This window comes from Neoarius graeffei, chromosome 20 (genome assembly GCF_027579695.1).
Source record: "Neoarius graeffei isolate fNeoGra1 chromosome 20, fNeoGra1.pri, whole genome shotgun sequence".
NCBI classification, from domain to species: domain Eukaryota; kingdom Metazoa; phylum Chordata; class Actinopteri; order Siluriformes; family Ariidae; genus Neoarius; species Neoarius graeffei.
In genome coordinates, this window is record NC_083588.1 from 50,677,961 (window position 1) to 50,701,702 (window position 23,742).

Below are 23,742 nucleotides of genomic sequence, written 5' to 3' on the forward strand. Positions count from 1 at the left end.
TCCCAAATCCGGTAGCCGGTTTGCCGTATACTTTTCAAGTGGAATAAATAAATTTGTGGGTAAATTAAGAAGAACAAGCCTTTATTTTGTCACTTTTGTTCACAGAGAGAGAGAGTGCACAGCGGGCTGAATAAATAAATACACCTGTGGGTAAATTATATGGATCTGTGATGTCTGCTGGAAAAGAAGAGCAGGGGGGACTGAGAATCGAGTGGCTGTGGTTTGTTTACACCCGATGCTAAAACTTGTAGCATCCTTGCAACCTTCTCAAAGATGCGTACAAAAAGCCCAGAAACTCCCATTTACCCGGGGCAAAAATGATAGAGGATTTATCTTGTAGTGTCCTGATCCCCAGATCTTTAACCCAGCCACATATAAAAAGTTGTACGGCTCCATGCTCTTCCAGGTTTTCATCTGTGTGTCCGTGTAGAACGATGTCTGCAGCACCAGGGAGTTTGAGATATTGGGGAACTCAACGAATGGATAATTTTCCAACTTATAGTGAATGAATGAATAACTTTATTTAAACATGATAGGTTGATCAGCAGAGCTGGTGAGGTCACGCATGTACAGATACAAATAATTACAAATACAAAAGAATAAAAATATACACAATCTTTAAAAAAAAACTTTAAAATCTGTTAATTATCTTAAGTTAATGAATAGTATGCATAACTATCGTCTTTGTAGTTAGTTACAGCTACAACAGGGTCAAAATTTATTCTACTAATGTCCAATTTAGTTAGTACATTTTTCTTTCATAGGAAAAATCCTTCTTTGTTAGCGTGTAAGGATCTCATCCCATTGAGTGGTTTCTATATCCACTTTATTTGAGTGTACGTCTTGGCTTTAATTACTTGCTTGTTTGCTGAACACAAACATGGCAATAAGTTCTTGTGTTAATGGACCAGACTCCACTTTTGGATCATTAATCCCTTTTGACTGAGAATCCCCTGCATGCATGGTTTGGCTTCTGGCACAGCCGTACAGTTTTAAATACAAGACCTACAATTAAAAACAGTTTGTTTTATTGCATTTATGTAATTCCTGGGCTCCCATCTGTAACAGGGAGTAATGTTGCATCCCATTAAACATTACAATAGGTTATTAGATTTTCATAGAATAGATGAGCCAAAATAATTGGGGATCTTTTTTAATGGGCCTCGACTCATTACAAGTATGAATAGGTGGGCAAAAAGGTTGAGAACCTCTGCTCTAGATGTTACAGGAAGAGATTCAAGGTTGTTATTGTTTCCAGAGGAGACTTGTTTAACTATTAATGATGAGAGTGGCAATTTTGAAATTAGTGTTTTGCAGAGAAAAATGCACTTGGTTCAACATTGTGTTAAAATCAAACTATACAGTACTCCCATATGTTTAACTATGATTAATGTTAAACTATCATCCCTTGTAAATATTTTATATAAATTAATTTTTACTCATTTTTGTAAAGGGGCAAAAAAATTCTGGATTTGACTGTATATTAATTCATGCTGTTGAATTGATTAAAATTTACAGAAAAACTGGAGGCGAAAAACATGCATTAGTTTATTCTAAATTTCATCCACTTCTTTCGTTATTTTAATGGCTTGTATGAGCTTACATTCATCTCATCTCATTATCTGTAGCCGCTTTATCCTGTTCTACAGGGTCGCAGGCAAGCTGGAGCCTATCCCAGCTGACTACGGGCGAAAGGCGGGGTACACCCTGGACAAGTCGCCAGGTCATCACAAGGCTGACACATAGACACAGACAACCATTCACACTCACACCTACGGTCTATTTTGAGTCACCAGTTAACCTAACCTGCATGTCTTTGGACTGTGGGGGAAACCGGAGCACCCGGAGGAAACCCACGCGGACACGGGGAGAACATGCAAACTCTGCTCAGAAAGGCCCTCGCTGGCTACGGGGCTCGAACCCGGACCTTCTTGCTGTGAGGCGACAGCGCTAACCACTACACCACCGTGCCGCCCCAGCTTACATTCAATATGCGATAAAATAAAACATAACTCATCTCATTATCTCGAGCCGCTTTATCCTTCTACAGGGTCGCAGGCAAGCTGGAGCCTATCCCAGCTGACTACGGGCGAAAGGCAGGGTACACCCTGGACAAGTCACCAGGTCATCACAGGGCTGACACATAGACACAGACAACCATTCACACTCACATTCACACCTACGGTCAATTTAGAGTCACCAGTTAACCTAACCTGCATGTCTTTGGACTGTGGGGGAAACCGGAGCAACCGGAGGAAACCCACGCGGACACGGGGAGAACATGCAAACTCCACACAGAAAGGCCCTCGCCGGTCCCGGGGCTCGAACCCGGACCTTCTTGCTGTGAGGCGACAGCGCTAACCACTACACCACCGTGCCGCCCCAGCTTACATTCAATATGCGATAAAATAAAACATAACTCATCATCATAAAATGAAAACAGCATGCAAACATATAAGCTAACATATTTAAGTGCAAAATAAGTAATCTTTAACTTATTTAGGCAACACATTTTCCCAAACATCAAATTCCAAACCTGTACAGCAGTTTCAGTGCCGTTGTATCTGATTAGTTACAAGGTGTTGATTAATTTTCTATAACAGCATCTCTGATAGTAATTTCAAATGTTGAAACTGAGAAATTTTATTATTTTTTAAATATATGCTCATTTTGAAGTTGACGCCAGCAACATGTTTCAGAAAAGTTGGAACAGGGGCAACAAAAGACTGAAAAAGTTGTGTCATGCTAAAAAAAACAACAACAACCAAACAAAAAACCCTCACTTGGTTAATTGGCAACAGGTCAGTAACATGATTGGGTATAAAAAGAGCATCCCAGAGAGGTGGAGTCTCTCAGAAGTAAAGATGGGGAGGGGTTCACCGCTCTGTGAAAGACTGTGTGGGCAAACAGTGCAATAATTTAAGAATAACATTCCTCAATGTAAAATTGCAAAGCATTTGAGGATCACAGCATCTATGGTCCATAATATCATTAAAAGATTCAGAGAATCTGGAGAAATCTCTGTATGCAAGAGACAAGGCTGAAAACTGACACTGGATATCTGTGATCTTCAGGCCCTCAGGTGACACTGCATTAAAAGCAGACACGTGTCTGTAGTGGAAATCACTGTATGGGCTCAGGAACACTTCAGAAACCCATCGTCTGTGAAAACAGTTAATTACTGCATCCACAAATGCAAGTTAAAACCAGATATAAACAATATCCAGAAACACCGCCACCTTCTCTGGGCCCGAGCTCTTTTACGATGGACTGAGGCGAAGTGGAAAATTGTCCCGAGGTCTGATGAATCAAAAGTAGAAATACTTTTTCAAAATCATGGACACCACGTCCTCCAGGCTAAAGAGGAGAGGGACCATCCGGCTTGTTATCAGTGCACAGTTCAAAAGCCAGCATCTGTGATGGTATGAGGGGGCATTAGCGCACATGACATGGGTAGCTTGTACATCTGGGAAGACATCATTAATGCTGAATGATATATACACGTTTCAGAGCAATATGCTGCCATCCAGACAAAATCTTTTTCAGAGAAGGCTTTCCTTCATTCAGCAAGACAATGCTAAACTGCTTTCTGCACATATTAAAACTACATGGCTCCGTAGTAAAAGAGCCCAGGTGCTAAACTGGCCTGCCTGCAGTCCAGACCTGTCTCCCATTTAAAACATTTGGTGCATTATGAAGCACAAAATACAACAAAAGAGACCCCAAACTATTGATCAACTGAAATTGTATTGCATTTCTCTTTCAAAACTACAGCAATCGGTCTCGTCAGTTCACAGCGTTGTTAAAAGTAGACGTGATGCAACACAGTGATAAACATGCTGCTTTGCTAACTTTTCCTGACATCAAATTCAAAATAAAATGAGCATATGTGTATATTTTTCAGAAAAACAATTAAATTTCTCATTTGCAAATGATCACATTCTGTTTTTATTTACAGTTAAGTCAATCACATGCGCATTTGAATGAAGTAAAATCCGTGAGCTTTTAACAGTGTGGATAGAAATGGGATAACATTTATGTTTGGCAGCAGTGTGCTGACATTTTGAAATAATAAGTTTTCATTTCTACTTAGGCTAATAGCACCGTCACACGAGCTCGACGCAGAGGCACCACCCGCACCCCTCCGCGCAGCTTGCATGCGACTCTCTCTCTCTCTCTCTCTCTCTCTCATCCAGACAAAATCTTTTTCAGAGAAGGCCTTCCTTCTTTCAGCAAGACAAAGCCAAACTGTTTTCTGCACATATTAAAACTACATGTCTCCGTAGTAAAAGAGCTCAGGTGTTAAATTGGCCTGCCTGCAGTCCAGACCTGTCTCTCATTAAAAACATTTGGTGCATTATGAAGTATAAAAGAGACCCTGAACTGTTGAGCAACTGAAATTGTATTTCTGGCAAGAATACAACATTTCTCTTTCAAAACTACAGCAATCAATCTCGTCAGTTCACCATGTTGTTAAATGTAGACGTGATGCAACACAGTGAAAAACATGCCGCTTTGCTAACTTTTCTGAAACGTGTTCCTGACATCTCATCTCATTATCTCTAGCCGCTTTATCCTGTTCTACAGGGTCGCAGGCAAGCTGGAGCCTATCCCAGCTGACTACAGGCGAAAGGCGGGGTACACCTTGGACAAGTCATCAGGTCATCACAGGGCTGACACATAGACACAGACAACCATTCACACTCACATTCACACCTACGGTCAATTTAGAGTCACCAGCTAACCTAACCTGCATGTCTTTTGACCGTGGGGGAAACCGGAGTACCCGGAGGAAACCCACGCGGACACGGGGAGAACATGCAAACTCCGCACACTCCCTCGCCGGCCATGTGGCTCGAACCCGGACCTTCTTGCTGTGAGGCGACAGCGCTAACCACTACACCACCGTGCCACCCGTTCCTGACATCAAATTCCAAATAAAATTGAGCATATACTGTATATTTTTCAGAAAAACAATAACATTTCTCATTTGCAAATGATCACATTCTGTTTTTATTTACAGTTGAGTTCAATCACATGCACATTTGAATGAAGTAAAATCCGTGAGCTTTTAACAGTGTGGATAGAAATGGGATAACATGCTGTATTTTCTTTATGTTTGGCAGCAGTGTGTTGACATTTTGAAATAATGAGTTTTCATTTCTAATAGCACCGTCGCACGAGCTCGACGCAGCGGCACCACCCGCACCGTGACGTCACTGTTTGAGTCATCGCACCCGATTCTCTCTCTCTCTCTCTCTCTCACCCAGTACCGGAGAGAGCGAATGGGAAGCGGGATCACCGCCCTACGGAGAGAGGGAGAGGAGGAGGAAAAAAAAAAAAACACCCTGTACCGACTTTGGATGCTAAACACCGAAATGTGCCGCTATGCTTTATAGACACTATAACCGGCCATCGAACCGCGGGCAGCTGACATCCACTTGGATGTATATGTAAGCGTTTTGTTTACGCTTTATTTATCACGTTATTATTTTTTCCTTCATTGATTTTTTTTTGTCGGCGCAATAATGGCCGCGGAGAGGCAGGTGCACCGTCGCGGATGTTTGCTTGTGCGCGTGATGTGACGGATTCCGCCCGCCTGCGCGCGCGCTGGGATGGAACACACCGAACCGAGGCCCGAGCTTTCCGGTGACACGTCTGATGAGGCGTAGGAGTAAACAAACAAACAATCTGCGGCGCGTCTGATCTTGATGCTTTTCCCATCACATCATGCACTAATGTGGTGTGGCAGCGCGTGCGCCTGATGACGCCCTTATAAATTAACCCCTATAATAATAGTCATAATAAACGCCTGGATGTAAAACAAACAAACAAACAAACAAAAAACCCCGCACTCTTTCGGAATCATCGTTTGTTTATTTATTTATTTATTTATTATTTATTTATTTGTCACATCGCCAAGATGATGGAGCTGCCGCTGGATGAGGTGGTCTACCAGGACGACTACGGCTCCGTGTCCGTGATGTCGGAGCGCGTGTCCGGTTTGGCCAACAGCATCTACCGGGAGTTCGAGCGCCTCATTCGTAGCTACGATGAGGAGGTGGTGAAGGAGCTGATGCCGCTCGTGGTGAACGTGTTGGAGAACCTGGACGCCGTGCTCACCGAGAACCAGGAGCATGAGGTGGAGCTCGAGCTGCTGAAGGAGGACAACGAGCAGCTCATCACGCAGTACGAGCGAGAGAAGGCGCTGCGGAAGCAGGCCGAGGAGGTGAGCGCGCATGCGCGGCCCTGGTGTGACACACACACAACCCAGAACAATGCAACAGCAAACACAGATTTGAATCACTGTTCTTTATTAACTAATAGACCTGGCTGGGTCAGAGGTCATGATTGGCTCACTGGCATGGACCTTAGTGCAGCGAAATAGCCAATCGTGTATGGTTGCTAGGGGAAAAAATAAATATTTGGCCAATCAGCATCGCCGAATTTAATGGTTTTGGGGCGCTGGAAATTTCACCCCTGCTACAGAAAATGTATCTCTCTCTCTCTGTCTTTGGTTAGAGGTGATGTTCAAAACTAGACTTCTGGTTCATACCGTTCAAAAGTTTGGGGTCACTTTGAAATGTCCTTATTTTTGAAAGAAAAGCACTGTTCTTTTCAATGAAGATCACTTTAAACTAATCAGAAATCCACTCTATACATTGCTAATGTGGTAAATGACTATTCTAGCTGCAAATGTCTGGTTTTTGGTGCAATATCTCCATAGGTGTATAGAGGCCCATTTCCAGCAACTATCGCTCCAGTGTTCTAATGGTACAATGTGTTTGCTCATTGCCTCAGAAGGCTAATGGATGATTAGAAAACCCTTGTACAATCATGTTAGCACAGCTGAAAACAGTTTAGCTCTTTAGAGAAGCTATAAAACTGACCTTCCTTTGAGCAGATTGAGTTTCTGGAGCATCGCATTTGTGGGGTCGATTAAATGCTCAAAATGGCCAGGAAAATGTCTTGACTATGTTTTCTATTCATTTTACAACTTATGGTGGGAAATAAAAGTGTGACTTTTCATGGAAAACACAAAATTGTCTGGGTGACCCCAAACTTTTGAACTGTAGTGTGTGTGTGTGTGTGTGTGTGTGTGTATATACTAGTGCATCTCAAAAAATTAGAATATTGTGAAAAAGTTCAATATTTTCCATCAGTTATTTAAGAAAGTGAAAATGTTATATATTATAGACTCATTACACAAACTAAAATGTTTCAAGCATTTTTCTATTTTAATTTTAATCAGTATGGCATACAGTACAAAAACATAAAAAAACCATCTCAAAATATTAGAATATTTCATTTCAAGTTTGAGTAAAACAGTATGAAAATCGTGTATCTCTCGGTCTAGTTCAGTACACACAACCACAATCATGGGGAAGACTGCTGACTTGACTGTTATCCAGAAGATGATCACTGATGCCCTCCACAAGGAGGGTAAGCCACAAAAGGTCATTGCTGAAAAGGGTGGCTGGAAAAGGTGCACAAGCAACAGGGATGGCCGCAGTCTTGAGAGGATTGTCAAGAAAAGTTGATTCAAGAACTTGGGAGAGCTTCACAAGGAGTGGACTGAGGCTGGTGTCAGTGTGTCAAGACCCATCACGAACAGACATCTTCAAGAAAGGGGATACAACTTTCGCATTCCTAATATCAAGCTACTCCTGAGCCAGAGACAATGTCAGAAGTGTCTTATCTGGGCTAAGGAGAGAAAGAAATGGACTGTTGCTCAGTGGTCCAAAGTCCTCTTTTTCAGATGAAAGTACATTTTGCATTTAATTTGGAAATCACGGTTCTAGAGTCTGGAGGAAGAGTGGAGAGGCACAGAATCCAAGGTGTTTGAAGCCCAGTGTGACGTTTCCACATTCTGTGATGATTTGGGGTGCCATGTCATCTGCTGGTGTTGGTCCACTGTATTTTATCAAGTCCAAAGTCAACACAGCCATCTACCAGGCGATTTTAGAGCACTTCATGCTTCCATCTGCTGACGAGCTTTTTGGAGATGCTGATTTCCTTTTCCAGCAGGACTTGGCACCTAACCACAGTGCCAAAACTACTACCAAATGGTTTGCTGACCATGATATTACTGTGTTTGATTGGCCAGCCAACTTGCCTGACCTGAACCCTATACAGAATCTATGGGGTATTGTCAAGAGGAAGATGAGAAACACCCGAACCCAAAAATACAGATACGCTGAAGACCACTATCAAAGCAACCTGGGCTTCAATAACACCTCAGCAGTGCCACAGACTGATCACCTCCATGCCACACCGCATTGATGCAGTAATTCATGGTAAAGGAGCCCCAACCAAGTATTGAGTGTATAAATGAATATACTTTTCAGAAGTTGGACATTTCTGGATTGTAAATCCTTTTTTGATTGATCTTAGGGAATATTCTAATAATTTGAGATACTGGATTTCTGATTTTCATGAGCTATAAGCCATAATCATCAAAATTAAAACAAAAAAGGCTTTAAATATTTCACTTTACATGTAATATAGAATATATGAAAGTTTACCTTTTTGAATTAAATTATGAAAAAAAGGAACTTTTTTCATGGTATTCTAATTTTTTGAGATGCACTAGTATGTTATTTACCAGCAAGGAGGTCCGTATCGTGAAATACTGTGACCGAGGTCTTGAAAGTACTGAGCGAAGCCCTCTGGGCTGAGGTCAGTATTCAAGGCCGAGGTCATGGTATTTCACCATACGGACCGACCTTAAGCTGGTAAATAATATATATTTTTTTCTTTACCAAATTCTAACAGAAAACGAGAGCGCCCGAAAGGGAAAACCGAGCCGAGCCCCCATTTTGAATCCTCATTCACGGCTGTAATGCAAATTGCTTCTTCCTCGGTATACAAGTGCACGTCCATGGCAGGAAAAAACCCCCTACATTTTGCCGCCTATGTAGTCCCCTATTTATACAAATAGGAGTCATTCCGGATTCAGCCATGTTTTTGCTCGGCGTTAGCAAGTTAGAGGTTTTTAGCTTTCTCCTGAAATGTTTTCTTTTATTTCTTCTTCCTCAGGGTAGTAAAACTCGCTTTCACTGTGAAGACTGTCGTTATCGCTATCCATGCTGTAAAATTAATGCTATTCTCCTGAGAAATGCTGGCAAAAATTTACAAGATTTTTGATAATCTTATAAATAAATCTTATATTAAAAAAAAGATAAATGTTGACAAAAAATGCTACTATGTTTGTTGTTGTGAATGAGTGAGTCGCCAGAGGTCCGTAACTGGGGTCCATACCGTAGGATACGGACCCGCTCGCCAGCCAATCAGAGCGCAGGATTTGGACCACGAAAAAAATAATGGACAATAATCACACATCTTTCTTGTCATAGTTTGTATTCACAACAAGAGTGTCAACACTGTGTTTCACTCCCCCTCTTTCTCGTTTCACAGAAATACACTTAGCTCAGAACACACACACACACACACCTCATTTCATAGTCACTCTCTTACACAGAAATCTTACACTCACCTTAGAACCAGACACACATACACCAACTCTCTCTCTCTTTTCATACAATCACTCAGTCCCACACTCACCTTAGAAACCTTCCCCCCCTCACTCTCACACACACGCGCGCACACACTGTTGATTTTGTATAGATTCAGTTGAAATCATACCCTTGCTGTAAACTTCTCTCAAGAACTTGAGTATTGTATTGTATTTGATACCGTTCCTTTCCAAAGCATAAATGGAGCCTAATATACAGTGGTGCTTGAAAGTTTGTGAACCCTTTAGAATTTTCTCTATTTCTGCATAAATATGACCTAAAACATCATCAGATTTTCACACAAGTCCTAAAAGTAGATAAAGAGAACCCAGTTAAGCAAATGAGACAAAAATATTCTACTTGGTCATTTATTTATTGAGGAAAATGATCCAATATTACATATCTGTGAGGGGCAAAAGTATGTGAACCTCTAGGATTAGTACTAAATTTAAAGGTGAAATTAGAGTCAAGTGTTTTCAATCAATGGGATGACAATCAGGTGTGAGTGGGCACCCTGTTTTATTTAAAGAACAGGGATCTATCAAAGTCTGATCTTCACAACACATGTTTGTGGAAGTGTATCATGGCACGAACAAAGGAGATTTCTGAGGACCTCAGAAAAAGCGTTGTTGATGCTCATCAGGCTGGAAAAGGTTACAAAACCATCTCTAAAGAGTTTGGACTCCACCAATCCACAGTCAGACAGATTGTGTACAAATGGAGGAAATACAAGACCATTGTTACCCTCCCCAGGAGTGGTCGACCAGCAAAGATCACACAAGAGCAAGGCGTGTAATAGTTGGTGAGGTCACAAAAGACCCCAGGGTAACTTCTAAGCAACTGAAGGCCTCTCTCACATTGGCTAATGTTAAGGTTCATGAGAACACTGAACAACAATGGTGTGCATGGCAGGGTTGCAAGGAGAAAGCCACTGCTCTCCAAAAAGAACATTGCTGCTTGTCTGCAGTTTGCAAAAGATCATGTGGACAAGCCAGAAGGTTATTGGAAAAATGTTTTGTGGACGGATGAGACCGAAATAGAACTTTTTGGTTTAAATGAGAAGCATTATATTTGGAGAAAGGAAAACACTGCATTCCAGCATAAGAACCTTATCCCATCTGTGAAACATGGTGGTGGCAGTATCATGGTTTGGGCCTGTTTTACTGATTCTGGGCCAGGACGGCTTGCCATCATTGATGGAACAATGAATTCTGAATTATACCAGCGAATTTTAAAGGAAAATGTCATGACATCTGTCCATGAAGTGAATCTCAAGAGAAGGTGGATCATGCAGCAAGACAACAACCCTAAGCACACAAGTCGTTCTACCAAAGAATGGTTAAAGAGGGATAAAGTTAATGTTTTGGAATGGCCAAGTCAAAGTCCTAACCTTAATCCAATGGAAATGTTGTGGGAGGACCTGAAGCGAGCAGTTCATGTGAGGAAACCCACCAACATCCCAGAGTTGAAGCTGTTCTGTACAGAGGAATGGGCTAAAATTCCTCCAAGCCGGTGTGCAGGACTGATCAACAGTTACCGCAAATGTTTAGTTGCAGTTATTGCTGCACAAGGGGGTCACACCAGATGCTGAAAGCAAAGGTTCACATACTTTTGCCACTCACAGATATGTAATATTGGATCATTTTCCTCAATAAATAAATGACCAAGTAGAATATTTTTGTCTCATTTGTTTAACTGGGTTCTCTTTATCTACTTTTAGGACTTGTGTGAAAATCTGATGATGTTTTAGGTCATATTTATGCAGAAATATAGAAAATTCTAAAGGGTTCACAAACTTTCAAGCACCACTGTAGCTGTAAATCATTAATTTAGTTTATCTGTGAAACTGCTGATTTTGAGAAGGAAATTAAATTGTTATTATTGTGGAATTGTTCATTCGAATGCTTATACTGGACTAGGCAGGGAACTCTATTGGCACACCAGCCCCACCAAGAATTTTTTTCACCAGCTGCCACTGACCTACATGAAAGGCTTTTTCCTCTAATTTTAAAATGTCTCAGAAATACTAAACTGTACCTTTTCTTGTCACTGGGGTGGTACCTTCAAAAGACATCTGTTGTACTTTTCTAGTGTATACACACTCGGTACATTATAATACATACAGGACACTTTTTCAATGGAATAAAATCATGTTATTAACATGTGGCGGCACGGTCGCCTCACAGCAAGAAGGTTCTGGGTTCGAGCCCAGCGGCCGGCGGAGGCTTTTCTGTGTGGAGTTTGCATGTTCTCCTCGTGTCTGAGTGGGTTTCCCCCGGGTGCTCCGGTTTCCCCCACAGCCCAAAGACATGCGGTTAGGTTAATATGGGACAGCCTTGGGCTGAGGTGCCCTTGAGCGAGGTCCTCAGGTCACTGTTAGCATGGCTGCCCACTGCTCTAGGTGTGTGTGTGTGTGTGTGTGTGTGTGTGTGTGTGTGTGCTCATTGCTCACGTGTGTGTGTGTGTTCACTTCTTCAGATGGGTTAAATGCAGAGAGGAATTTCACAAGTGTGTGATGAATAAAGTTGTACTTTCTTTCTTTCTTTCTTTCTTTCTTTCTTTCTTTCTTTCTTTCTTTCTTTCTTTCTTTCTTTCTTTCTATTCCCTTCAAGCATCTTTCATTAATTTGCTTTGATAACATGCAATATTGTTCTTATATCACTTATCCGACGTGCATCACATCACTCTACCCAATAGAGAATGAGCATTGAATATGGTTTACGATATTGCATGGTTGTCAAGACAACATGACGTCACATGTCCATCAGTCCGTTATCTGTAGCCGCTTATCCTGTTCTATAGGGTCGCAGGCAAGCTGGAGCCTATCCCAGCTGACTATGGGTGAGAGGCAGGGTACACCCTGGGCAAGTTGCCAGGTTATCGCAGGGCTGACGCATAGAGACAAAAAAAAATTCACACTCACAACTATGGTCAATTTAGAGTCACCAGTTAACCTAACCTGCATGTCTTTGGACTGTGGGGGAAACCAGAGCACCCGGAGGAAACCCACGCGGACACGGGGAAAACATGCAAACTCCACACAGAAAGGCCCTCGTCGGCTGCTGGGCTCGAACCCAGGACCTTCTTGCTGTGAGGCGACAGTGCTAACCACTACACCACTGTGCCGCCCTGACATCACACGTCCAATGGAATATATCTGATATACCACGAAAAAATGTCAGCCAGTAATATTTAACTATTGGACATTTAGGGGTACCATGGCTTGTCACTGGGGCAGTACCGTCTAAGTTTCTTATTTGTACCCTTTATATACTGATCGGGAACATACGTTCATTTTTGGCCCTAAAAAGGTACACATAGTTAACTTGAGGTCCAATAATAAGCCTTACAGGGTACATTAGTGTAGATTGTACCCTGGGGGACAGAAATGGATTCCTACCATACACCTATTTCTGACTGTGTATATATTCCATGATAATGTGAATATAGTGTACATTTTAATATGATCTAAATACATAATTGGACCTGCAGAATCTCTTTTGTATCTTTAATAAGCATTTAGAGAAATACTTTAAAGCTAGGATAGGCAATTAAATGATTAAATGGCCTGCTACCTGCCGACCTGTGCATACTCTGGCACTTGTTGCATGTGACCAGAGTTTTCCACAACGCGATGCAGACATATTGCCATAACTGTGTTCTTTGTTTACAACCCTGATTCCAAAAAAGTTGGGACAAAGTACAAATTGTAAATAAAAACGGAATGCAATGATGTGGAAGTTTCAAAATTCCATATTTTATTCAGAATAGAACATAGATGACATATCAAATGTTTAAACTGAGAAAATTTATCATTTAAAGAGAAAAATTAGGTGATTTTTAAATTTCATGACAACAACACATCTCAAAGTTGGGACAAGGCCATGTTTACCACTGTGAGACATCCCCTTTTCTCTTTACAACAGTCTGTAAACGTCTGGGGACTGAGGAGACAAGTTGCTCAAGTTTAGGGATAGGAATGTTAACCCATTCTTGTCTAATGTAGGATTCTAGTTGCTCAACCATCTTAGGTCTTTTTTGTCGTATCTTCCGTTTTATGATGCGCCAAATGTTTTCTATGGGTGAAAGATCTGGACTGCAGGCTGGCCAGTTCAGTACCCGGACCCTTCTTCTACGCAGCCATGATGCTGTAATCGATGCAGTATGTGGTTTAGCATTGTCATGCTGGAAAATGCAAGGTCTTCCCTGAAAGAGACGTCGTCTGGATGGGAGCATATGTTGCTCTAGAACCTGGATATACCTTTCAGCATTGATGGTGTCTTTCCAGATGTGTAAGCTGCTCATGCCACACGCACTAATGCAACCCCATACCATCAGAGATGCAGGCTTCTGAACTGAGCGCTGATAACAACTTGGGTCGTCCTTCTCCTCTTTAGTCCGAATGACAGGGCGTCCCTGATTTCCATAAAGAACTTCAAATTTTGATTCGTCTGACCACAGAACAGTTTTCCACTTTGCCACAGTCCATTTTAAATGAGCCTTGGCCCAGAGAAGACGTCTGCGCTTCTGGATCATGTTTAGATACGGCTTCTTCTTTGAACTATAGAGTTTTAGCTGGCAACGGCGGATGGCACGGTGAATTGTGTTCACAGATAATGTTCTCTGGAAATATTCCTGAGCCCATTTTGTGATTTCCAATACAGAAGCATGCCTGTATGTGATGCAGTGCCGTCTAAGGGCCCGAAGATCACGGGCACCCAGTATGGTTTTCCAGCCTTGACCCTTACGCACAGAGATTCTTCCAGATTCTCTGAATCTTTTGATGATATTATGCACTGTAGATGATGATATGTTCAAACTCTTTGCAATTTTACACTGTCGAACTCCTTTCTGATATTGCTCCACTATTTGTCGGTGCAGAATTAGGGGGATTTGTGATCCTCTTCCCATCTTTACTTCTGAGAGCTGCTGCCACTCCAAGATGCTCTTTTTATACCCAGTCATGTTAATGACCTATTGCCAATTGACCTAATGAGTTGCAATTTGGTCCTCCAGCTGTTCCTTTTTTGTACCTTTAACTTTTCCAGCCTCTTATTGCCCCTGTCCCAACTTTTTTGAGATGTGTTGCTGTCATGAAATTTCAAATGAGCCAATATTTGGCATGAAATTTCAAAATGTCTCACTTTCGACATTTGATATGTTGTCTATGTTCTATTGTGAATACAATATCAGATTTTGAGATTTGTAAATTATTACATTCCGTTTTTATTTACAATTTGTACTTTGTCCCAACTTTTTTGGAATCGGGGTTGTACATTCATTATGATGATGCTAGGTGTTTTATTACATGCGAATGAGATATAAGGTAGCTGGATATGACAATGATGCACTATGCTTCTCCCACCAATGCTCTCTCTCGTCCTTCAGCAGTAATCAGGCAGTGCGCGTTCATGTGGTTTGGAGGTGTGGCTTTGAAGGGAGGGGGTGGGATTTTTTGGTTGAATATTTTAAAAATCTCGCATACTCTTGCTGGTTTCTCCAAAGTTGCCTACTCTAGTTTTAAAGATAGCTACACTATATCTAAATTTCCAGGTAAAAGATGTGCTAATGGTACAAACCATCAGTGACAAGGAAAGGTACTTTTTTTTCTTTCCTCTGTGAGTACATGTCTTTTCTGCTTGCTTCAAATGGAGTCACCCAATCAAGATTTCTGGAGTTAAATATCTATTTTTACATTTGGCATCAAAAGCAAAAAAAAAAAATCCCACTGTTATAGGATACAATCTAAGTAGTTTAGAGTTAAGGGCCAAACAATCTCATGGTTTTCAGGTAGACCTGGGATTTGATCTCACAACCTTATGCTCACTAGCTTAGAAACTTAACCATTAAACCACCACTGCTCCTAAAGTCATTTTGATGGCCAGTTTCCATAATGCAAAGTGCATGCTGAGTTCGTCACATATTTGCCTCAAATAACGTTTTCTTCTGTACAATTTTATAAGCAGTACAAATTCATAACGGCAGGATCAGACTACAGGATGTTTTTCTCTTTCACAATGGTCACAATTTCACAATCATTCACATTCATGGCCTTGCATGTCATCTTGTAGGAGGGTCAAGAAATTGAGAGTCCTGGCTATCAAGGAACACGTCATAGGATTTGTCAAACTAGGCGAGAAAATACAAAAAATTCTGACATGCAAGACTTTTCTTTGGGGTGTCGTTGGGTAGTCTGGCTAACGCGACAAAGCTCTATGAGCTATTGGTCTGGCCAAGATATTAAGCCCAACCGTTTCCCAGAGCCCGTGGTTGACCTGCCTCCCTGAAATGCCTCAGTTTGCTACTGGTCGAAGCCAGAAAAGGCTGTGACGAAGCTTAAACCAATCACATCACTCTTTCCTCTGACGCATGCGACGCGCCGGGGCTAACTGGTAGATTAAACTCTTGCCGAAGCCGGTCGGGAGCAAGGCGAAAACGTCCTTCCTTTCAATAAATACCTCCAGGGCTGCTCTTTGCTCCGTTTTCAATGAGAACTTCCTGTTGAATGCTTTCAATACAGCATCTATGCGTAATAGATGCGGAAGCGTGAATGGAGCGCTTCCGGCATAGATTCTGTAAACAATCTATGGCTTCCAGTCGCAGTTCTACTACGTCAGTGCCTTGAACACGCCTCTATCCAGGGCCGTTGGAGATGCTCAAAGTTGATTGGTTCCCGATTTTTCGGGAGCTTGGAAGAGCTGTAGATAGCTTGCCTGGCCAGACTAAGCTCGCAACAGGCCCTCGTGTTGCGTCACGCTTAGGATGGGCGGGCCCAGGCTAGTCGTTGGGTGTCCCAGATGCCACATCACTGTTCTTTGTCACACTACAAGGTCCATATGTCGTTCCTGACATTGGTATTCGGGCCTGATGCTGGAAATTTGTCAACCATGACAAAAGTGTGTCAAAATTGGGCTGAATGTGTGTTGTCTGATCCCAGCATAAGGCCATGTAAAGTTCCAAAACCCTACCATTATATTTTGCAGCCATCGTGAAAGACATTTATTTTTATTGATAATTGCATTACATTAATGGCGTTTAGCAGATGCTCTTATCCAGAGCGACATACAACATACCCAGAGCAGCCTGGGGAGCAGTTGGGGGTGAGGTGCCTTGCTCAAGGGCACTTCAGTCATTCCTGCTTGTCCAGGGAATCGAACTAACAACCTTTTGGTCCTAAAGCTGCTTCTCTAACCAGTAGGCCATACACTGCAGAAACTATGTTGCCAAGTCCGTTTGAGATTGCATTTGATTTGAAGCATGTGTGTAATGACATTGGCGTGCTGCTTGTAGGATGCTAATCGGTGTTTACAAGATTCCGCTAGCTGTTAATTATATTTGCCTTTTAGCTCCAGTGCATAAAAAAGTAAAGTCTGAACAGCAAACATGTTTTAGCTGATTAACCACATCAGCAAAGTGGGGAAAAATGTGTAGATAAGATTTTCTCCCAGAACCATTTTTAATTGACCAGAAGCAGTTTAATCCAATTTTCAAAAATCTTTATGCTTCCTGAAATATTTGAATCTATAAACTGTTACTGATATTTTTTACTTAGATTTGTGTTCCAGGTCAGAATTGTAGGTCAGGTGGAATTTTTCAGTCTAGGTTAGAATATTTAACCCAGTTCATAATTTACTCCTTGTATTAGAGAGATTTACTATATCTAGAGTTAGGGTTAGGATTTGGGAAGACTTTGTATTTTAAACTACTTTAGGATGCAGTAAGACTTGACTTATTAATAAATTCAAAATGTATATCACTCCTTCCATCACAATTGTTGCTGGTCTCGTGGTTGAGGTGTTGGGTTAAAAATCAGAAAGTTCCAAGTTCAAATCCTGGTTAAGTATGGAAAAAAATATTTTAAAAAATGCTAATTAGATAGATAGGAATAGACAGACAGACAGACAAGAGGAAATACTAGGTAGGTGTAGCCCAAGAAGACATGGATGGAAGAGAGACAAAAGAAGTGATGGAAAATCCATTTTAAGAGTCTTAGATAATGCAAAATTTTACCTAGATTGGAAATTATGAACCAGGTTAAAAAAATTTTAACCCAGGTCCAAAAAAAAAAAAAAAAATCACCTAGGTTGAAATTTTTTTTACCTGTAGCATATGCATTCTAGTTCTGATATTTCTTTTCAACCACTATCTGGTTTGTTTTGTCAGCCCCGTTACTGTAATTCTGTGTAATTGGGGTCCTCAAGGTTTATCTTGCTGAAGCAAAATGATCTCAGAGGATGTGTAACTTTTCTGACAAGTAATAATATTGTAAAAGAATTCCTCTCCTTTGCTTAAGCAAAATCATCTTTGGAACCACAAGAGCACTCAAGTTGGTCGCCGCCGAAAGAAATTCATGTGCGAAATGGCGGATATATCTGTATTTATAGATCTGTATTTATTTTCAAGAATCTTTACACATTAAGCAAATGATAAAGGTAGAAAAGGAGAAATTCTAAGTTATAAACATACCTGAGAAATCCACCATTTCGCACATGAATTTCTTTCAGCGGCGACCAACTTGAGTCCAAAAAACTCTTTTACGGCCAATGATTCACTTTAACTTACGACAGAAGTTAAAACCACAAACTTTTTCCAAGTGCACACGAAAATTCGGGTCAAAAAAGACAGTAGAAAAGGTAAAAACAGCTATTATAGAAATGGATTGCTTCACATCGCCAGTCAAACTCTTATGGTTGTCAAGGAATGTCAAGTTAGCTTACGTGACCAATTCCTGCAAATGGCCTATTCTTATGTAAACATACGCATAGATACTCGAACACATCACACTGTGTTTACATGCACATCCAAATCGAGCTGCTGTCGGTAATCGAGATAAGGGTCCCAGCAGGGTGCCAGAGAAATCCAATCCTACATGCACACGATGAAATCGAGCTATTGTGTGAGGTGCATTGTGCACCCGAGCCACAGGTGGCGCTACACGCCCCATCGTGTTGGTACACTTCCGGTTGTCGTCATGAAGAAGAGCTATTCAAGAGTATAAACAAAGTTATCAGCAGTGTTGCCAGAAACTGCTGACGTTTTCCAGCCCAAAACATGTTCAAATCCGCCAAAATGCACTTAAAACCGCCCAATCTGGCAACACTGGCAGTTCTGTGTTCACAAGTTCCATGCTCAAGCTGTTAGGCTTGCTCTAACAGACTGTATGGCTACAAACTGTCCTGCGCAGACCACTGTTTTGTAAGACAACTTATTTTGCACAATTGTATATTTTTCTAAAGTCCATTTTTTGCTTACAAAAATATTTTTCTAAAGTCCATTTTTTGCTTACAATTTAACTTATGTCTTAATAAACACACAAGTTCAATTGTTTTGTTTTTATTGACATTCTTCAGATGTTGGACATCTATATATACACACACAAATACAGTGACTTGTTTATGTACACAATTCACAGCTATGCAACAGCTGTACAGATGTATTTGGTGATACAGTAAGTGAGCTAAATTTTAACAGTGCAAACAATGCCATAAAAAGAAAAGATTCATGCCGTTGTCATGCCGACCGAGGCTGTTGTGTTTCCCGCTTGTGGTCTCATCACTCGTCACTTCCGGAAGGGGCAGTGCTGAAGTAAGTAGCTCGAATACGTAGCTCAATAGGGTATACATGCACTAAGTAGCTCGGCAGAAATCGCATAATCTAGGTCGTGTAGCTCGATTCCGAGAAATCAAGTTCGGTTCAATTTCAGCCGAATTAAGGTGTATACATGGCATTTTGAACTTCGATTTCAGTCGAGCAACGGCAGAAATTCGATTCTTTCTATGTGCATGTAAACGCACTGAGTCTTCCTTGCACTCCCCTGAGCAACTCCAGCTGATTTCATTTTAATATGTGACAAAGCATGAGTTTAACCTGTATTATTTCTTATTGTGGTCATTTCTCAATATTAAACATGAACATATTTTACAAAAAAAGTTGGGGGTTGGCCTTAAACATGAGTCAGGAACTGTGAGATCAGCTCATGCTGAAGGTGTGCTGTCAAAATGTATCTTTGAGAGTGAGTGAAGATAAACTGAAGAAGAAAATCAGCCCTTGTATTTATATTGTTTTAGAAGCTGAATATTGGTTTACCGGCAGGCTATAATTGAGAAACTACACAAGATATATATCTTAAATATACAGTAGTTTTTATTATGATAGTGTATTCATCTTAATATATGACTGACATTGTGTGATTGACTGGGAAACAGAAAAAAAAAAGTTTAGGCCAAAACATAGTTTTATTGTTTATAACATTTGACACCTACACCCTAAATATATTTAATCAAAATGGCATGGAAATGTTTTTAATCTTGACTAGAATGATTTTATTCTTGGCTATCTTCCTGCAAAGATCATGTTGGCTAAGGAATCAGTTGCTATAAGACACCTGAAACCTCCCGAAGTGAAATTTCCTCACACAGTCAATGTCATGTTTTGTAATGTTCATGTTGTTAGATAGCTACATGTCATAGAGAAATGGGAATAAGCCTAATTCATACGGTTGTCAAAATGGCTGTGATGTTCCAACATTTGTTTCCATTATCTACGATTATGCTGCTTTAATTCAGCCGCCTGTTCTGGCATTTAACACAATTTCCTGACCGTTAGGTCAATTCGCAAACAAGTGTTAATCTTAAAAAAAAAAAAATCCTTCCTAAACAGGTTCCTTTCTCAACTCAATCTCTCCTTCTCTTCCACACGACGTTCCCTCTCCGCACTCCACACTCTGCTAACCATGCCGTCATTGTGTGCATCTGGCACGACAGCAAACTGACCAAGCAGCTGCTGAAAAATCAAATGGCTTTAAAAGCCTCACACAAAGCCTCTGCAGTGTTATCGCAGAACACTGGCACTGCCAAGACGTCCCCCATAATTTTACCACTGCATCGCACCCAGTGCTCCACAGAAGCTCAGTGGCTAGAAGAAAGATGTTGGAGAAATCACAAGGGACGACGTGACTTGAGAAAAGTGTGAAATATTACAACGCTGTAACTGAGAGTGCTGAGATTAAATTTGTCACCTGTATAGTAAACTCAAGAAAGAGGTGATTTACGTGTTTATGATAGTAGGATTGAGAGTTCACTGAAGATCTATTTGAGTCAAAGTATTACGTTGATCATAGAGTACAACTACAATTGGGGGGGATAACAGAAATATGGATAAGCAAAAACATGACTGAACGGTGACGACGGTTTCCTTTAAATAATTAACCACTAGAGATTAGTTTATGACTATAATCATGAAGAGAGCTTGAAGTGGGTGTGTTGTTCCACACCTGCCCTAATCATCACTGGCTATTATTTTCGAACTCTGTACAGATAAGACACGTGTATTTTGAAAGTGACACAGAGAGAATAAATGCATACGAAGATGTTTTATCTATGAACATGTAATACTTTACTGAAAAAGTTTGCATTTGGAGTGCTGTGGTAAAGCGTTTTAATGGCTGGTTGTGTTTTTAAACCAGAAAAACGGTGAAGCTACAAATAGGGCTCATTGATATGACTAGGAAGAAAACGCAACAGTTGGTATAGGAAAGAAATCAACGACTAGATGGTGTGATGCAGCCCGCCGTGAAGCGAGTTACTGTTCAAACCCCAAAGTTGATTATTTTCCAATAACAACACATTCCGAAGTGTTTTATTCGACTTACGCCATAGCAGTTTCGTCATGTTTAATTTTTTTTAAATTCAATATAGATATCACATCATACTTTTTATCCAGTTATAGTTACATTTAATGTTGTGGAATGTCCATAAAACTAGTTAGTTCAAAAAACAGGTTATAAATACTTGCTTTATAACAGCTATAAACAGCTGTTCTCACAACAGCGAGCATTTCATTTATATCTCTAAAGTTAGAGCTGGGCGACACCATGGGGAAGTCATGGCCTAATGGTTAGAGAAGCAGCTTTGGGTGCAAAAGGTCACTGGTTTGATTCCGTGGACCAGCAGGGATGGGAGCAAGGCACGTCACCTCTGGGCCTGTTGTATGTTGCTCTGAATAAGAGCATCTGCTAAATGTAATGAAGTTAATAAATCAATAAAAAAGCATTGTGTCATGTTAGTCTGAGCTGAAGCTTCTCACAAAACACTGACACTGGAGATACCTTCCAAAAATACTAAACGTTTCCTCACATATTAACAGTTCCACACTTTAAAGTGCATATCACGGGTAAATTCAGGAGCAAGATCAATGTAATTCTCCTATTTTATATTAAACTTTGTCACATTTTGCATTTTGTGCAATTTTTTTTTACCTTGCGCAATACCAGAAAAATTCAGTTGAAATCGAGCCATTTGAGGCGAATTGGTCCGCCTCTGAAAAAACATGGCATTTGGATTTCCCGGCAAACACTGATTTTCGTGACGTCACGTGTGGGACGCCTCCCTCTGAATCCTACGTCAGCTCTAGTTTGTTTATGAGAAAACGAGCTGATGGTTTTCTGCAAATTTCTTCAACGTTATCGTGTAATTATTAAAATGGTTAACAGATGTATCGTAGGAGGGTGTAGCAACACCAATCTTGATGGGATTAGTACTCATTGTTTCCTACATTGTGCTCAGGTGACAATTCCATATTTCAATGCAAAATCGCTAGCTGCTAAACTTGGTCTACACAGGCTGTGCACTGAAACCGTGCAAAGCTCTCGCAGCCTGCTGGCAGCTCCGCAGGTGACGTCACGAATCTGGCTCCAGACTCCCTTGGGATTTTTCCAGATGCGTTTTGTTATTTTTTTTCTGCTGTAGACAGATGGCCTTGTGCAAAATTACCCTTCTGAATAAGTGTGTAAAGGGACATACTTTCATATTAAAAAAAAAACGAATTTGGTCCAGGATATGCACTTTAAAGCCAGTTATATGGGGCATCAACCATACAAATCACTCTATAACCCCTTTCTTTAGAATGAGCACTAATATAAATGATGAATAATGGCTTAGAAACAAATTTCAACCCGAAGCCTGTATCAAAATGTTTTAAAGACAATGACAGTAAATACAGGGTGTTTCAAAAAATTTGATATTATTTGAGATGTAAATATCCCAAAAACTACATAGTCGAGGCAAATGAAACTGAACTGGCTTAATGTTGAGCAGTATAAGATTTATTCCTCAAAATTTTGAATGAGAAATTCAAATGTATGTGGATTCCATGAATGATTTCACAAATTTTCAGTATGCACATCACCTGAGATACAGACAGCCCTCCTCTTTGAACTTTTTGTGCCGTGTCCAAATCTGCATTGCAGTTGGTGCATTTTTAGAGAATTCTCTTATAAACGTACACTGCACAGTTTTGTTCGAGTGTACTCTAACACACAAAACACCTTTTCTTTTCCAGTCAGTGGCATTTCTATACCTAAAACGATAAAAACAAAAAAACAAAATTTTGACCTGCTGTTAAAATTTGAGGTCAATTGAACGAGAATTGGCAAAGTTATTAGATTGTGAAATGATGTCAAATATTTTGAAACACCTACGCAGTATCAGTCAAAAGTTTTGACATACCTTCTAATTCAGTGGAATTACTTCATGTCTTAAAGGGCTGATGACACGAACATGACTCTATGCAATTTCTTAAATAAACTATACAACATGGCAAACATGTTAGATTTCTGTTATAATTACGTGAAAAGAAGCTGTTGTTACGCGAATATCCAACTTTTAATTGCACAGCGCAAGAAAACTGGGTCCGTGGCTCGCGGCCATGTTGTGACGTCAGTGGAAGAACACGCTGCGGTTCACTGGCTGTTCTACTCTGGTTCTACTCAATGGAAATGGCGCATGAAAATGCCGGTGAACTCTCTAGTGCTAGCTCTTCCTCTTCTGGGAGTCTAGAATTGTGTCGATCTCTTCCGAATAGAATCTATGATAGCCTACCCTCTTTACCCTTTGCCTCTCGTTGCTAGGCGGCAGTTACATGAAAGCCGCAAGCTTTCACAAGCAAATACATGACTGATATCACGCCGACTTTATGATTACATTTATGATTATCATGTAGAATCTATAGCTCTACGTACCTTTATCTTATGTCGTTTCACAACACATATTCTGACAGGAGGACTGTCTTTGGATCTGGCATAGCTACTAGTAGACCCCCTCCGGAATACTGGCAGTGTTGCCAGATTGGGAGGAATCCCGCCCAGTTGAGCGGTTTCAAGTGCATTTTGGTGGGTTTTGAACATATTTTGGGCTGGAAAACTTCAGCAGTATCTGGCAACACTGTGTCG

At 40.8% G+C, this 23,742-nt stretch overlaps 1 protein-coding gene across 11 annotated transcripts in view; it reads left to right on the plus strand.

Moving 5' to 3' along the window:
• The first annotated feature begins 5,285 nt into the window (after positions 1 to 5,285).
• Positions 5,286 to 23,742, plus strand: part of mapk8ip3 (mitogen-activated protein kinase 8 interacting protein 3) — a 125,999-nt gene continuing 107,542 nt past the window's right edge. For all 11 annotated transcript variants that reach the window (XM_060901919.1, XM_060901924.1, XM_060901925.1 and 8 more), the window contains exon 1: positions 5,286 to 6,229. In XM_060901919.1, coding sequence (XP_060757902.1) covers positions 5,924 to 6,229 — 306 coding nt within the window. In that variant the 5' untranslated portion in view covers positions 5,286 to 5,923. The remainder of the gene's footprint in view (positions 6,230 to 23,742) is intronic.